The sequence below is a fragment of the Psammomys obesus genome, unplaced genomic scaffold, assembly GCF_907164565.1.
Source record: "Psammomys obesus unplaced genomic scaffold, mPsaObe1.curated_primary_1811, whole genome shotgun sequence".
NCBI lineage: Eukaryota > Metazoa > Chordata > Mammalia > Rodentia > Muridae > Psammomys > Psammomys obesus.
In genome coordinates this window covers 19,226,783-19,244,196 of record NW_026592510.1, presented here as the reverse complement: position 1 = coordinate 19,244,196, position 17,414 = coordinate 19,226,783, and the positions used below count along the sequence as shown (strand labels likewise).

At 41.9% G+C, this 17,414-nt stretch overlaps 1 protein-coding gene across 5 annotated transcripts in view; it reads right to left on the bottom strand.

Annotated features, from left to right (window-relative positions):
• Pcsk5 (proprotein convertase subtilisin/kexin type 5) overlaps positions 1-17,414 on the bottom strand; it is a 429,034-nt gene that overhangs the window by 153,734 nt on the left and 257,886 nt on the right. For all 5 annotated transcript variants that reach the window (XM_055613830.1, XM_055613831.1, XM_055613833.1 and 2 more), the window contains exons 13-15: positions 10,433-10,569; positions 5,549-5,692; positions 871-973 (exon numbers count right to left, since the gene is read on the bottom strand). In XM_055613830.1, coding sequence (XP_055469805.1) covers positions 871-973; positions 5,549-5,692; positions 10,433-10,569 — 384 coding nt within the window. The remainder of the gene's footprint in view (positions 1-870; positions 974-5,548; positions 5,693-10,432; positions 10,570-17,414) is intronic.

Sequence of the window (17,414 nt, the reverse complement as noted above, 5' to 3'; positions counted from 1 at the left end):
GATGTTCATGAAAGAAAGCTTTAGGCAATGAATAGAGCCAGTCTATGAGATGGGGAATTTGTATTGAGGGTGGCAGAAGAGGAGGGGTTGGCGTCACCAAGAAGACTGTTGGAGCTGAGATTGTGCCAAGGGATCCAGGCACCAGACAGAGCTGTAAGATTTGATATTTGTCCTATTGGGCTTTGATCTTGCTTTGGTCTGACCTTTCTCTGCTACACCCTAACTCTTCCATTCTAAAATAGAGTGCGCATTGTATGCCATCATATATTGGAAGTATGGAGCCTGGTTTTCATAAGGGATCACAGTTAAGAGTAAGTATGCAGAAACATCTAAAGAGACTTTAGGCCTTTGAGGACTGTGATATGCCTTAGTGTTGAGTTGACCAGGGGTAGACACCATCATTAACCTGGAGAGACTTTGAGTTACCTCTGGATGGTGTCTGGAAAAGTATATACAGGGCGGTTTAACCTATGAAGGAAGATCCACTCTGAATATAGGCAAGATTATAAAAAAGGGGGAAAAGCAAAAAGCCACCTGAGCACCAGCATTCACTGCTCTGTTTTGAACCTATGGTCACAATGTGGCCAGCTCCCCTTTGACCCAGCCACCATGCTTTCCATGCCAGGATGGCCTGCATTTCCTCACACCGTGAACAAAACAACCTTTTCTTCCTTAGGTTGCTTTTGTCAGAAGCTTTGTCACAGAGATGGGAAAAGTAACGGACACGTGCCACTTTTTCACTGTGTAAATCGGTAGGGTTTTTGCCCTTGTGAATGACAGGACTGTCATGGGCCTGCAGCAGGATCTTAGAGCTTGATAGGGGAACACTTGAGCCAAGCTGTAAGGAACATGGGAGAACATGACTTTTACCTGGTGTTGTTTTTCAGCTTATAGTAGTAGTGTAAACAGTCACTGCAGTGGTCTGGTCCTGGTCCATCACAACCAACCTCGCTGCATTCAGGGTCACAGGGACCTTTCAAGAACAGATTAGACGTTGGGGAAAAAAATGAAACTAGTAAGTCAATTTTACCTTGAAGTTGAAATAGAATAAAACATTTTAGCTGTTTGCCACCATGCAGTGTTAATTTCTTGGAGACAGTCAATGTAGCTATGAGCTCAAGTCTGAGCTCTTGATCGAAGGGAAAACCTGAATTGCTGAAGAGTCAAGAATTTCAGTCTGCATGTGGGTTCCCTGGTAAGGGGAGCAGGGACTCTGTTGTCTGCTTTTTGATCACTTCCCCGTGGTGGGATGGCCTTCCCAGGCCACAGAGGAAGAGGATGCAGGCAGTCCTGATGAGACTTGATAGGCTTGGCGAGGAGGGCTCCCTCTTTTTGAGGACTAGGGGACAGGAATGGGGGGAAGAGAGAGAGAGGGTAGGACAAGGAAGAAACAAGATAGTGGGCTCCTATCAGGATATAAAGTAAATAAAAATAAAAAGAATCTAAGTTATAGGCATAACATGGTCTTCAGAACATGTATTGTAGCCTTGGGGCCACGTGAGTGACAATAGCATTTGAGATTCAAATGAACAGCATCACAGTAGCAAATGAAGAAAAAAATGAGTGTAGTTATATATAACAACGAACATATGGTATTTGCTGAAAAATAAGAAGTACATTGTTGACAAAAAGAAATAAAACTTTATTATTCAACACCAAGAGCCAAGTCTTATCTAAGAGCATTAAAGCCACTAAGTGTCTCTGAAATGCTACGGCCATCATGAAATATCATTGTGGCATATGGCACAAACTTATCAGCCTTTAGTCTTGGATTACAAAACAGGCCATTCAGGCAGATTTTTTAAAAGTTGTTACATAATTTAATTCAATAACATCTTTTTTAATTTTTATTAATTATAATTTATTCACTTTGTATCCTCCCTGTAGCATCCTCCCTGTAGCTCCCTCCCTCCTCCCCTTAATCCCCTCCCCCTTCTCCACCCATGCCCCTCCCCCAGTCCAGTGATACAGGAGGTCTTCCTCCCCTTCCTTCTGATCCTAGTTTATCAGGTCTCATCAGGAGTGGCTGCATTGTCTTGCCTGGTAAGGCTGCTCCCCCCTCAGGAGGAGGTGATCAAAGAGCAGTGCAATCAGTTCATGTCAGAGACAGTCCCTGTTTCCATTACTATGGAACCCACTTGGACACTGAACTGCCATGGGCTACATCTGTGCAGGGGTTCTAGGTTATCTCCATGCATGGTCCTTGGTTGGAGTATCTGTCTCAGAAAAGACTCCTGTGCCCAGATTTTTTGGTTCTGTTGCTCTCCTTGTGGAGCTCCTGTCCTCTCCAGGTCTTACTATTTCTCACTTCTTTCATAAGATTCCCTGCACTCTGCCCAAGGGTTGGCCATAAGTCTCAGTATCTGCTTTGATACCCTGCAGGGTAGAGCCTTCCAGAGGCCCTCTGTGGTAGGCTCCTGTCCTATTCCCTGTTTTCTCTCTCCTCTGGTGTCCATACTCTTTCAGGCACAGATAGATTTAAATCTGGGTCTTATCCAAAGGTCAACAGGCAGTTAGCAAAAGAACTGACATAAATTCAAAACTGCAAATTAGATTAAAGAAGTCTACATTTGGGATGAAGGTTCCTAAGTTCTCTTTTCTATGGTATTATATGAGAAATTACACATTCTTTGGTATTATTTAAGACACAATTCATAGAAAGCAAAAATCAGGAGAGGGGTGGGTTGTGCTGTGTGACTGATGCCAAGGGATCTAGTGGCATGGGTAATTCAGTGATGCTTCCACTTCTTTCTTCTTGATTTCCAACTTTTAAGATATTTGAACTCATAGTTTTTAAGAATTTCCCAACAGAAATTCTTGTGATTTTAAAAAGCAATAAAAATTTCCTGAAATATGAAAAATGTAGGTAAAAGAAATCAGAAGTGCTTTAATACTACCTGCTTTAATCAAAAGAATTTACTGCTAAATTTCCCAAGGTCTCTTTCAGTCATTACAGAACTAGGTTCTATAATTATTGAATCATACAAACATAAACTGCCAGAACTCAGGTAGGAGGACATGAAAAAGATCTAGTAGGTACCCGTGAGAACCTGATTTTCACAGAGTTACACTGGCTTGCCCAGCATCCCATGGCTTGTAAAGCTGGGATCAAGAAACATCCAGGCCTGGTCCAGATTTGTTTAAGGGAAGTAAATCATGTATCTGAAATGTCCTCATGGTCTGAATGGAATAAGTGATTTTAAAATTCGGAGAGCTTGAAGGCATTCCTGATTAATTGCAAAAGTCATCTGACAACACTGTTTATTTCACTCTCCCCAAGAACCTTAAATTGATTTCCAAATTAAATTTCACAGCTAGTACAATCTGGGACAGTTCAGCCATCTACCGCTGTATACCGGGAAAGGGACATCTGTGTTGTGTGAGTTAAGGCAGCTGTGGGTATTGCAGTCTTTGCGATTCAGTGAAACAGTCAGCTGTGCCTCAGGTCAGACTGGCCACGCACTCACGCAAGCATGCATGCACCCACCCACGCACAGCAAATAGGAGTCATAACTAAGCCCTAAATCTTCACTAGATGATATTTTATAAATTAAAAAAAAACCTACAAATATGTATTTGTGATATGTGCCAAAGGGTTCTGTATGGCACGTACATTCTACGTTTTTTATTTTACAATCTTAAGTTGTCCCGGATGCATTCTGGCATTGTGAATTTCAGGATAATGGTGACATAAAACTGTCTTTGTTCTTTTACAAGTGTCAACATCAATGTTTTTAAAATGTAATCAGAAAAGAGACAAGGAAGTGTTATTGTGTTTAGAATTTTAACATTACCAGATTTGAATTTGAAATTGTCAAAACTGTGACACAAGAAAGAGTAATGGCTTATTTACGCTTGTGTTCCATTTATGATTTTGGATATATTTTCTCCTGCCATAGAAGATAAAATGGTTTCTAGTTTTAATACAAACAGTAACATGAGAAACTCAAAGTAAACAAGATAAGAAAGAAATCTGAGACAATCTAGTTCTGGTGAGCTCATTGGTCTTAATTATCCAAGCATGTGTTACTGACTGCAGTCTACTACCTATTTACAATAAAAGAACCTACTAAACATTTAAGATATTCTGATCAAGTGGCTAATTAAATGCATTTATCTCAGTATCAGAAGAAGAATCTCTGAACTACAGGATCAAAATATTTCTTGTTTAAAGTACATTACATTTCTATTTATAAACACTTCATATTCCAAAGCTTTGGCAAATGATGTTATATATCATGTCAAAAGGGCAAGATGCCCCTAGAACCAATTGCCAATGCAACAAGAGAGGATTTCGAAATAAAAAAAATTTAGAAGATTGACTTTAAAACATATAAATTAAAGAGAAAAGTGGGTAACATGCTTAGATATGATAAAAATGCAGTAGGGCAACAGACTTCCTAAATATTAGTATATATAGTGGGACCGTATGGGATATTTTCCATGACAAGGGCAACAAGACCCCAAATAACTAAGTATAACAATAAGAAGAAAATTATACCAAGTCAAACATTTTCAGTAAAATGGGGCATATTCTGTTTCATATGGAAAGACTAATACAAAAACACGTCTCCTCTTGAGACGGTGTGTAAATTCCAATTAAGTTCAAATGGGAAGCCAAATTGTAACTGTAGTCATTAAAAATTTCATAGGAAGAACAGGAGGACAAAGATCTCTATAAAAGTAGCATAAAAGGAGATATTTGACAAATATTAACACAGACCACAGGGGTTGAAGGTAGAGTTCATGGTCAGAATGTGCGGCCCCCAGCACAGGAGAAGAGAGGAGAAAGGAGGAGGAGGGGCTAGTCATTTTGTTTTATTTTTGTCAACTTGACACAGGCAGAGTCATCTGGGAAGAGGGAACCTCTCTTCAGTTGCCTACATAAAGGACACGGAAGAAAGGAGCTTGCTCTTTGCCTGCTTGCTCCTGCTCTGTCTGGCAAGTCCATTCATTACTGGCACCGGAGCCTACTTTTTAGGATTCCATCCTATACTGAAGACCACATCAGACTCCTGCCTCATAGACTGATCTTCCATTCACAGGCAGCCATTGTTGGACTAGCTGGAACACAGTCTGTGACTTATCCTAATAAACCCCCTGTTCTTCTCTCTTTCTCCCTATTCCCCCTCTTTCTAGACACATATTTATTGCATCTATCACATATATGTACATATATATTTTTTTCATTCTGTAAGCTATGTTCCTTCAGAGAACCCTCATTAATGTATATGCAAAGACAGGAAACCTGTTTCTTCAAGCCTGTTTTAAAATAGTGAATAAATCTAAGCAATTTGTATCTCAAATTACAGACAAAATACATCATCCTATAGTCACAGAATGGGCTGTATAGACAATACATATAGCTATTTAAGTATATCTAAACACAAGTATTTGGAGAGAAAGAATATATTTCAGACTATGGATAGATGCTGAACTATTATACCATTATCTTTGAAGCATACTGCATTACGTTAAAACAATTGCGTCATGTTACTCTACATGCCCAGGAACACAGCCAAGCTTTCTTAGGTTACACCCAACCCACCTGCATAATCTTCAGCACCGTAGTCATCTGTGGGGTCTTCCACTCGGCTATAGCGGAAGCGTTCTACTTTGGGGAACTCGTTGGTTGGGGAGTATGGCTGTACGGATGTGCCATAGAGGACCAAGGACCATTCTTTCAATTTACCTTGGGAAACAGTAACAAATAGAGAGCATGACCAGGTGATTTGCCATAGCCATTTAGCTTCTTGAGGCCGGTCTGTCTCAACAGGAAGAAGCGACTGTGGGCCAGTGGGAAGATTGACAGGAACCGTACTGATGCAGGGTGGGCCGCGCACACTCCCACCATCTGCAGACGTAAGGGCTTCCCAGTTCACACGCCACACGTTCACTGAGCACCCACAGCAGGACGACTGTGGAACAAACACACTTCAGGTCACAGGGCCAAGAGACAAACTGCAAATTAGGGATACTCAGAATTCTAGCTGTCTGCCTTAGGCTTGGTTGTTCTAGGTACCAAGGTCTTACCTGAGCTTTATAGATGTTTTTGATATGGTCTGATGTAAGAGGAAAACAATTCTTTGTGCCACCTAATTCCAGAATCAGTATTCAATATTTGTATGCATAGGATTCTAACGATAGTGCTGTCTGATGTGACAGCCACGAGATATGCTTAGCTATTTAAATATAAATAAACTAAAATTAACTAAAAATATTTAGGTCCTCAAGACGTTGCTGAGACATAAATCCATGGCCATGGATAATAAGCACGTCACTGCAGAACGTTTGCCTAGACAATATGGTAACCCCTTACTCATGCTCCTGTAAGGTGCCCTAATAAACTCCATGGTTCACCAAGCTAGACCTGGGTGGAATTGTTTCTTTGTCCTATTGTAGGTGCATCGTCTCGGACTGAGTGGACCATTCTTCACCTTCCTGAAGGAAAAGCCACACATTATTAACTTGGGGAAAAATAACCTAAATGCATTTAATTTATGTCTTTAAGCCAAATAATCTTAAAACAAAAAAAAAAAAATCTGTTTCATCAATTAATTGACTATGAATGTATGTGTGGGGCACATGTGAAGGTCAAAGGCCACTTTGTGGGAGACAGGTCTTTCCTTTCCTCCTCGGGGCTCAAGGGTTGAACTCAGGTAGTCAGTCTTGGTAGCAAACACCGTTACCTACTGAGCCCTCTTGCCAGCCCCAAATCCAATGCTTTCCAGCTGAGCCACCATGAGTCTGATAATTCTGTCATGCACTCAGTGTTTTGGGTCACTCAGTGTTTGGGATGTGTTGAGCTAGGATAGTTGGTTTGTATGTAGTTTGCTCTTGGATACTTTTTCACAAGCGGAAGGCTACTTGTGTCGGAATTTTAAGTGGCATGCATGAAGAGTGGTGGGAAGAGAAGGGCCACTGGACCTGAGGAATTTTTTGATGTCTTCGAGGAGAAGTCTTCCTTTCCACAGGACAACTGCTAGAATGCTAACTGAATACCCAACACAAGGATGCCAGGTCATCTCATTTCTCTACCACCCACAAACCTTTCAATCTAAAAATTTACCTCAGGAACTGTTTCAGAGTGTTGACTCAAAGGTGAGTATCCCTTGTCTGGGGACTACTATAAGGATATCTCAACATGCTGTAGTCTGCAGTTCTCCTCCTCTCCTCCCTCCCCTCTCTTTTCTCTGAGGCAGAGCTGCACTCCATAGTCTAGGATAGGCTTGATCTTGCTACAATCCTGCTACAGCAGCCCCTGAGTGCTGGGATTACAGGAACATGCCACACTAAGCTAAGCACTTAATATTCGTTTATTTTTTAAATGGAGGGAAAATAAACAATTCTAAACTTAGTGTGGCACCAGGAACCTCTAGAATCTATTTGGTTTGATTCTAGCACCAAACTCAGCTGGGAAAAATTTACACATCCAACAAAAACTTCATCAGCTAGAGAAATACTTCACCATTCACAGAGAAACCTACCACGGGACTTTGTGTGATAGAAACAAGGATATAATTATAGGCAAATACACTTGTAAATGGAAAGGCCCCTCATCAAAGGTATGGCTAACTTTAAGATAAGAGAATGGTAGGAAGGATATACAAGTCTATATGTTTTTATTAGAGCAATAGGGTATAAAAAGAATATGTCTAGCCATTTGGGATTGACTATGGTTAAAGTGAATGTTTAAATAATACAGTTGTCCTCCAACATCTGTGAGGGGTTGGTTCCAACATCTATGAATAGGAAATTCAATAGGTGCTCAATTCCCTTATAAAAATGACACAGCCTTTGTATAGAATCTTAGATATCTACCTGTATACTTCAAATCACCTCTGGGTTACTCATATTACCAAATAAAATGAAAATCATCACCATACTGTATTGCTTAGGGAATTAAAAGCCAGCGCAAGTGCAACAAATGCAATCTTTCCCAAATATCATTGATATAGGTTTGGCTGAATCTGTGGATATGGAACAAATGCAGCACTCAGAACTGGAGCGCCAACTGTGGAAGGAGGAGCTAAAATGGGTCGAAGCTACTGCCGACCTTTTAACACAGATGCCATAGGAGGCTCTGAGAAGACTCTTAACTCGCTGAGGGCAGAAGGGCTTGCATTCTCCACCCGGACTCTTGCTTGTAGTGACTGCCTAAATGAGAGCCTGGACTGAGAGCCCTCGGGTGATGATAAAACACAGAGGTAGTTTTGTTTAGTTTAAAATGGTCTGACATTCTCTATAGAGAGCTCTGTACCCACACTTCTCTGTGCATTGCCAAATGGCCCACATTTGTTTCTATAGAATCCCTTGACACTTAGGGGCCTACAGTGACACCTACTGATGGATCAGCTGGAGCTGAAGTGAGTTGTGGAAGCACCCCATTCACCATGCAATTTTCACTTCTAAACTTCACATGTCCCAGGGCAGAGGCACCGACTAGGAGGAATAAAGGAAGAGAGGGCTCTAGGAACCTAGTGGATTAGGAAAAAGTGTAAGTGTCTAGAAACTGTCGTTTGGGGTCTGGCTTCACTAGCAACCTTGTGTTTGTGGAACAAACATTTGATTTCTGGATAAAACTTTGGCCACTCATATATTCAAATAGCATGCTGAGGGTGAGGTGGACATACTCATTTTTTTTTAACGAAACTTAAAATTATTTTATTTACTTGTGTGTGTGCACCTGTATGTAGGTATCAGCAGTCGCCAGTAGAGGGTGCTGTGTGTTCTCATCTATCACTGCATTTATTCCTTGGGGGCTGGTTTTTCTCCTTGAACTCAGGGAAAATGTTTACTCAGTCATCAAACTCCAACAGTCTTCCTGTCTCTGCTCCTCCTTGGAGTTGGGATTACAGGCATATTCCTGAGGTTACAGTGTATGCGTCAGGATATCCAGCTTGCTCTGTGGGTGTTGGGATCTAAAGCCAGGTCCTTGTGACTGTATCATGGCACTCTTAAATGCTAAGCCATCTCTCTAGCCTCATACCTGGATGCGCCATCAGTTTTGGCCTCCCTGATTATGGGGCCTTTGATACTACATGGCAGTAATACTGTATACACCAAACAATCGAGGAGAAAGATATCCGAAACATAAGGGTCAAATAATGGATCTCTGAGGAAGAAGAACCTTCCTTGTCAGGCAGGCAAAGTGCCGGTGAACCCGAGTTTCATCCCCAAATTCTCCTGAGCACCACCTTGCTTTATGAAGCTCACTCAATGTGGATTACACTTATGGAATGTCTGGCTGATCCTGTTCTTAGTCTATGAATGGCTGGAGTTGCATGTAAGTTCTAAATTGTCTCTCTGGTCTGGGCCTTCTGCAAATGGATAGAGCACCAAGGAGGGGGTTACTGACAGCTAAAGATGGGTCTGTGGATGGTGGGAAGCTGCACACTTATCTTTACTCATTTTGGAGTCAGGGACTCCTCAGGGTCCTATCGGGGGCAATGCAATCTCCTACTGTATGTGCATTCCCTTATTCTATGACAAACAAGCTTTGTAGACTGGCATGAAGAGGGCTCAACTGATATGGTAAGCTATGGAATCTTAGAGGGCCTGAAAAGATCCCTGTTACCATAATTTTCATACTATATATAAAGAGTTCAATTTTTCCTTGGTTCTTGGGCTCATGCAGGACAGAATACCATCATTTTTCCCCCTCTTTGGCAGTAACTGGATTAGTCAGTTCAGCCTAAGCTCACTGTCTTGTTTGAACTGAAAATTAAAATTTGAGAAACAAACAAGCAAGCAAGCAAGCAAGTAAAAAAAAAAAAAGCAGTTAAGGAAACCTATCTCTTTTTGGGAATTAACATGCCTACATTGCAGTTTAGAGCACTGCAATCAAACAAGATTTGCTTTTCACAAACTACAGAGAGTGGGCCAGGTGCAGTGCTGCAGGTTTTGTCTTCTATTTATACAGAAATGCTTACTCTTTATTTTACGTTTTAAAATTATTCCATTTCCTGCCCTATCTTGAGGACTGGAAGGTGTGCAGCTAATCCTACGTCTGCATGAAAAGAGCCACACACGTCATGGTGATGCTGAGAGAGAAGTGCTGTCAGGAAGTGGCTGTGACTTGTCCCTCAGGGGTTTACGTGCTGAAGGCCTGTTGTGCACACAGCGCAGTCGGGGTAGTAAAACCTTTATGAGGCAGAAGGTAGTTAGGCTGCAGGGCTCCAACTCCATCAATGATAAAGTGGATCCTGCAGGAACGAAGTAGTTCTGGAGAGAGCGGGCTGCAAAACGAGCCTCCCGAATGATGATGCAAATCAACCTTTTTTTTTTTTCTTTCTTTATGAAGTAACAGCGTCAGATTGTTGTTATAACAGTACCAACCAGAGTAAGACAACCGTGGAACATTCTTTGGCTCGAATAGTGTTCGCCATTTTCTTCTCCAACACAAATGGGTTTACCTGAAATGATGTCTCACCTGGGGTCTTGAAGTTCCTCAGCTGAGATGGAGTATCATACACTTCAAGGATCCAGTCACCAGCCGCCCGTTCTCCCCAGCAATGAATAGTCATGAACTCCCAGTTCTTAAACCCTTCCATAGAGTGATCAAATAGCCTGAAAAAACCACAAGATTTTTTTTTTTTTTTTTGTGTGTGTGTGTGTATTAATTAAAATCTGCTGAGGCTGGAGCCAAATGCATCATCTTTGTACTTCACCCTCTAACTTGTCTTTATCTTGAAGATCACCAATGATCAGACCCCTGCGAAGCATCATTGTTCCACAACAAAGAAGCAGGTCTAGGGCTAGCCATGTAGCACATTGGAAGGGCTAGCTGGCCATGTAGGGAGCAGGAAGACGGGCAAAGGCTCTGTCCATAAGACTGATACGAAAGTGCTGACTGCGCAGAGCAACTGCAGTCTCTTACAGTGGGGCTTGGAATGTAAAAATGGCACCCAAATGCTGGAAAACAGCTTTAGAGTTCCAATAAAGTGCAAAGAACACCTTACATAAATCCCAACAATCTTTTTTTTTTTTCTAAATATTTATTCAACTGAAGTGAAAACATAAGCCCAGGGAAAGAACTCCACATGGATGTTTGCAACTGTGAAAACCTGCAAAAGGGCTGGACCCGAGTTAGGCCCCTCACACCATATGCCTGGAACTCCAGTTCCAGGGGATCTGATGTCCTCATCTGGCCTCTAAAGGCGTCTACCGGCATGTAGTGAATGTAAACTCATAGATGCAGGCACACACACATAAACACACATTAAAATTTTCTTTAAAAAAAATATAAGTTTCAATGACCACCAACTGGCTGATTTATTTATTTTATTTGTTGTCTGTGTGTAAGTGTATGTGCACGCTTGCGTGAGTGTGCATGACTGTGAATGTACACTGAGGCCAGAAGCTGGTGCTAGTTTCCGTTACTCTCTGCCTATTTCTTTTGAGGCAGGATACCCTTCTGAGTCTGGGCTTGAATGTGTAAGAGACTGCAGCTGCTCTGCACAGTCTGCACTTTCCTATCAGTGTTATGGACAGAGCCTTCACCTATCTTCCTGTTCCCTTAAAGGCTTTTTCTCAGCTAGGTTGAAAGCCAGAAGGCCTAGTGATCCTCCTGCCTCTACCGAACTTGGGCTCTGGGTATAGACATTGCTGGGATATTTGGCTTTATGTATTGGTACTAGGATCTTAATTCTAGTCCTAATAATTGGAGAGCAAGTATTCTGAAGCCCCCATAAAGTGGTTAATAAGCAAAGTACGACATGCTCATAAAGAATTTCTCAAACACCATTTGACAGAAAGAAGTCACACAGAGGATCATGTACTGTATGCCTCAATCCATATAAGTCCTAGAATGGGCAAGAACTGTAAGAAAGTCATTGGGTACTTGGGAGGAGAGAAGGCAAGAAGCAGGGGAGGGTGGGTGCTTGGGAGTGAGAGATTTTTGGAAGCAATGGTGTGCAGTGATACAGCAATAGAGATTTGTCAAAACTCACAGAATTATTCACATAAAAGTGAAGATTCTTTAACCTAGAATCTTTAACTTAGAAATACTTAGAAGGCCAAGGCGGGTGGATCTCTATGAGTTCGAAGCCAGTCTTTTCTACATAGTGAGCTCCAAAAGTCCCGGTGAGACCTTGTCTCAAAAACCAACCAACCAACCAACCAACCAACCAACCAAACAAACAAACAAACAACCAACAAACCAATACCCCCCTCCAGAGAGCAAAGTTTCTGCTCATTAATTTCATTTGGTTCAGGGTTGCATCTGGAATCCCAGCTGGGATCCTTTTCTTCTGGTGCTTCCAATTTTTATGACATCTTAATTCTCTTACATGAAACATTTTTTTTTTCTACTTGAAATAATTAGAGTGATGTTTTCAGTGGTATGGCATGGAGGATTTAAATATGTAGAGAAATACTTAATGGAATCTTTATTAAGTACAGAGAGGTGTTAAGAGCTAATGTATGAGCGAGCACATTAAAAATCGACAAGCCATTTAAGCAGGTGGATAACCGAGATGTGACTACCCAGACAAATAGCCAAAAGGTGATGAAGGTTTTGTTAAGATGAAATGCATGCTGGAAATTGAAAAATGGGATATGAACAAGCTTTCTTTTGGTTCTTCAAAACTATGTGCACTTAGAAGGATACATTGAGAGTCACAGAGGCAAAAGGGAGGGGACATAGCTCTAACACTGTCTCAGTTTACAGGGCAGTCCCTGCCATTTGGCAGTCACACGGCTGTTCAGAACACAGTCAACTCTCCATGCTTATTTTTTGTTTGCCAAGTAAATCAGTGGCTCTGCAGATCTTCTCTCCAGAATGCACGTCCTTCCAGAAAACCAAAAAGAACTGCTCCCATCTCCTTAAAGACCAATGTTAGAGACCCGATTTAGAAAAATAGAAATTGTCACTGTGCTTGGAATACCCTGCAGAACGGGAAGTGTTTTCCAAAGCTGCAGGGTTCAATGGCATCCATTCGGATCGTGTGGGTAGGTAAGTTGGTGACTTAGTGATATTTCTGAAAAAGGCAACAGATGGTAAAATCACCATCACTTGTTCCTATGGCTTTTCCAAGAGGGAAAATGGAAATCAAGCAGTGTTCTTTAACTGTCTCATGGTCAATAATTAATTTCAGAAAGCCCGAAGAAAACAAAAGTGAATGAAGCTCCTTCCTAGAGGATAGCTTAGTTCTTGGGAGTATGCAAATGCACTTTGTTGCTTTCCCTACTGCAGTGAACAGCTAGCTATTATTCTTAAGCCTAACCTGCCTGTGGCGCCATCTTAGTCCCTGTCAGAGCATCTGTAAGTTACCTATGAGCTGAAGTCTCTGAGCAGAGAGCTGGGTAGCACCTCAACAGGGCCAACACCAAATCCCATGCTTGATTTCTTTCTCCTAAACAGGAGCTCTACCCCACAGTAACTGACTCTCAGCAGAACACAAAGAATAAGTTAACGGAGACTGCACAATCCACTGAACAACAGGCTTCCTTTCACAAGTTTACGGCTTACAAGTAGACATCACCAAGAATTCCTCAGGTCATTACATAATCGACAAACACTCTTATAAGTCGGATGTTTGTAAGTCATCGAAAGACACCAACTTGGAGGCAGGGTCTAGCAGTTGTCTCAGATGCTACCGAAGGGAAGGAAAGCCAGTTGGAACGATTCCTTCCCTAACTTGAACTCTGCTCTGTTGAGCTTACTGTACCACATGAGGGCCCCTCAGCAGCAAGCTCTTGCAGAACACCCCTCCAAGAGTGAATGTGAAAGCAGTTCAGTTCAGACAGGACATTTGGCGCGTGGACTCGTATCAAAACTCGCAGAGGAGATTTGAGGCCACTGTCTTGTTTCTAAAACCCCAGTCAACTTTTAATTGCTCAGGGATCAGTTACTGGCTGGCTGGATTGGCACGCCCTGTGTTCCTTCCCTGTGGCCCTTTCTTGTCCACCTTTGAAATCAATCCTTTGCTGACAATCATTTTCAGATCCCATTTGGAACAAAGAATTAATGCCAAGTAGAGATAAATTGTGTAATATCAAATTCAAGTAAATGCTTCAATGTTGAGTTATGTATTTGTTCTGTCTATGCATATATGGTTAGGTCCTTTCCTGGCCTCTTCACTTTTCAAACAATTGGGATGTTCATTAATGTCATGTGAATCTAAAAGTTGAGGGATGAAAATGCAGCAAGACACAGGTTGACATTCTGCAGAGAGTTGATGGGGACAGAGACAGACAAGGACAGCTGTGTCAGCTAACTGGGCATCTGTATTTCTAGTCTGACCTGGGCCTTCATGAAGAGTAGTCCTTAAAATGGGGACATGTGATTCCATATTCTGACTTTGATTCAATATTTTAATAATTTTTGTCTTTTAACATTGTAATTAAAACTGCATTTCTTTCTTTTTTAAGCAGGAAAAGTTAATGCAGCTTATAAATTAGCTTGCTATTGCTTGGTATTGCAGGGAATATATTTGTCCATAAAATAAATCAGGTGCAAAACCACGGCTCTCCGTGAAAGTGATTCTAAATCAAGGGCGATCCTTTAACCAACCGAGAAGCCTAACGCCCACTTTGCATGCAGCGGAGACAGCGACATACCAACATCATCAGCGTAGGTAACATGCTAAGAAAACGGAGCCAGTGAGCTAAAAGCCAGGGTAGATTATCAGCACGTCCAGATCCACTTCTGCTGCAGAGAGGTCAGTTCTGTCACAATTGACTTCCTAATTGTGGGCTCTGTGAAATGATAGGTGCAACTGGCACACATTACACTCACTTATTAAGACAGTGCCCCAGCCCTATGCTCGTGAGTGGTTTTCAGACTAATTACTTCGGATGAAGTCTGCTAGAGGAGTCTGCAATTACATGCAGCACATCAGGAAATAACGCATATAATTAGGGTATGATTTTTCCCCCCTCCTTTCACTGAAGAGTCTGGTCAATATATCATGGCTACAACATGCTTCCAAGAAGGCGTGGCAGCTAAATAACCAGGCATTTTGTAAGTACTGGCAACCACGTGGAACAATTATTTCTAAGACTAGAAATGGTCTTAATTTCAGAATCACCTTTTACTATTCAAACAGTATTTATCACGCTAGTCCGACATCAGTCTGTGCTCTTAGGAGGCCTTGCTCTTCTCGTTTACTTTGTAAGTGCTTTATCACAGTTTAGGGTTGAACTTACCAACAGCTCTACGCTCTCACTGAGCTCAATTATAATAGACTGTTTCTGATACTAGGTATTCATACTATTTTGTTCCTTCTTCTTCTTACTTTAAGTGCCTAAATATTTTTGGGGCTGGATTGCTGGTTTGGCGGGCTGAGGGCATTTAATCTCTGCTCTCCCAGAGGACCTGAGTTAGGGGCTAGCACCCAGACTGGACAGTGTAGAGCCGCTTGTAACTCCAGTTCCAGGGGATCCAAAACCTCCGGCTTCTATTGGAACCTAAACTCATTTGCAGATATATATACACCACACACACACTTAAAATAAATGCTTTTAAAAAGATATGTTTTGGTATTGGTGCTAGAGAGGTTTAGAATATCTAAAAGAATTTTTTATCCCTTAAACGTAAAGTTTCAACAAGCATATTATCGAGTCTTTCATTAAGCCCACTGTTGTGGGTACGTGGAGGGCTTCATCTTGCAAAAGATTGACTTCATTATGAAGTATGCGGCTTTTATGCAGGAGTCTGTTTTGCATTTTAAACGCCTTTGTAAACTACTTACATAGCATCGGGGCAATACCACATATAAGATATTTTGTAACACAAAACCAAGAAAATCTGGGTGATCTTTTAAATTGAGATTGAGATGTGGTCTACAGTTAGGCAGCTCTAATCTCAGCTAGCTTATTAGGAATGGGGCTTCTCAGACCTTACCCCAGAACTACAGAGTAAGAACCTGGGAGCAGGGCTCAGGCATCTGCGTTTGATAAAGCCCCTGGCTGGGTGTTTTGAGAAGCACTGTGTAAGCTTGCTAAATGCTTTCATGCTAGGTCCCGAGCTAAGGGTTTACTGTACATTATCTTATTCAACACTTGCACCAAGTTTTTGAGGCAGTTGAAATATTACACCTATTTCATGAAGAAACTTACTTCTCTAGATTCAAACACAGACATCAGTGAAGTCAAGAGAAAACCAGTTCTGTGTAAACCTTAATACTGGTTGTAAGTGACGGCAGCACGATCATGTCTACCAATGCCAACAGTTCCCAACTTAACATTTAGGGAGGACAGTGACAAAAGTGATTAAAGTATAATTACTACCTTTTGTACATAATTATTGGGTTTTGCAGACTACAAAGTATAACTTCTCTCTACTTGAGACTATAATTAGAAGCAGAAATACGTTTCCATAATCAAATTTAGGAAGGGAGGCAAAGTTTCAGCTTTCATTCTGAGGCCAAACACTGGAACAGAGAGCCAACACAATTAAGCTAAGTCTAAAGCAAAGTGAGATGGGAGTTGGGGAGGTTTGCGGAGGAGCAGTTCATAATTCTAACAAGTATAGTTGATGGAATAACTTGGTGAGACAAGTTTTTGTCTGGAAAACTTTGCACACAGCATTTGAAAGTGCTCTTATTCTCAGAGTTTTCAAAGGGCTCCAGACCCACCAGCTTTCCCCCTGACCTGTCTGACCTCCAGATTTCCCCTGGAGTAAGCCGTGTGCTCTGAATTCGGTTTGGCTTTTGGTTAGACAGGGAATATTGGTCAAGAGGCAGGGAGGGCTGGGGAACAAGAGAGAGGATAAGAAACAGCCATTTGTCCACCCTAGGACAGTTCTGGTGACTCGTAGCTTTAACCCACTAAATCACCACAGTAACTTGCCAGGGAAGCCTGACTGCTGGGCTAATAGGGCACACAGCTCAAACTGGCCTAGAGCTCTGAATGCTGCCCAGCGCCTTCCAGCACTTAGCACCTGCAGCTCCTTGGGTAAAGCCATTCTCCTCCCAACAGCTGTTCGCCACAGGAGCTGCCCATCAGTGGGGCAGGGAGCCACTGAGGGGCTCCAGACGGCCCACATAGATGTAACTGCCATGAACAGTGCTTTGTAGAAATCAGACTGTCCAGGAACTGCAGTAGTCAATGGATAAACAATTCCTCAGTGAAATGTCAAGGAAAATGAAAGCCCTGAAAAAGCGTCACAAGACAACGACCCAGAAAGAGGCCTGGGTCTGTGTCTAAGCTTCTGCTAGAACTTTTGCTTCTATGGTGGGCTGTGAATAAAGCCCAGGTGAAGAGATTACTTCAAAGTCTTGGGGCAGCTGAGCACAGTGGCTCATGCCTTTAGTCTGAGCACTCTGGAGGCAGAGGTAGGTGGATTGGTGAGTTCAAGGCTTGCTTGCCTGGACTATGTAGCAACTTTCGGGTCAGCCAGGGCTACACAGTAAGGTCCTGTCTCAAAACAAAACAAAACAAAACAAAACAAAACAAAACAAAACAAAACA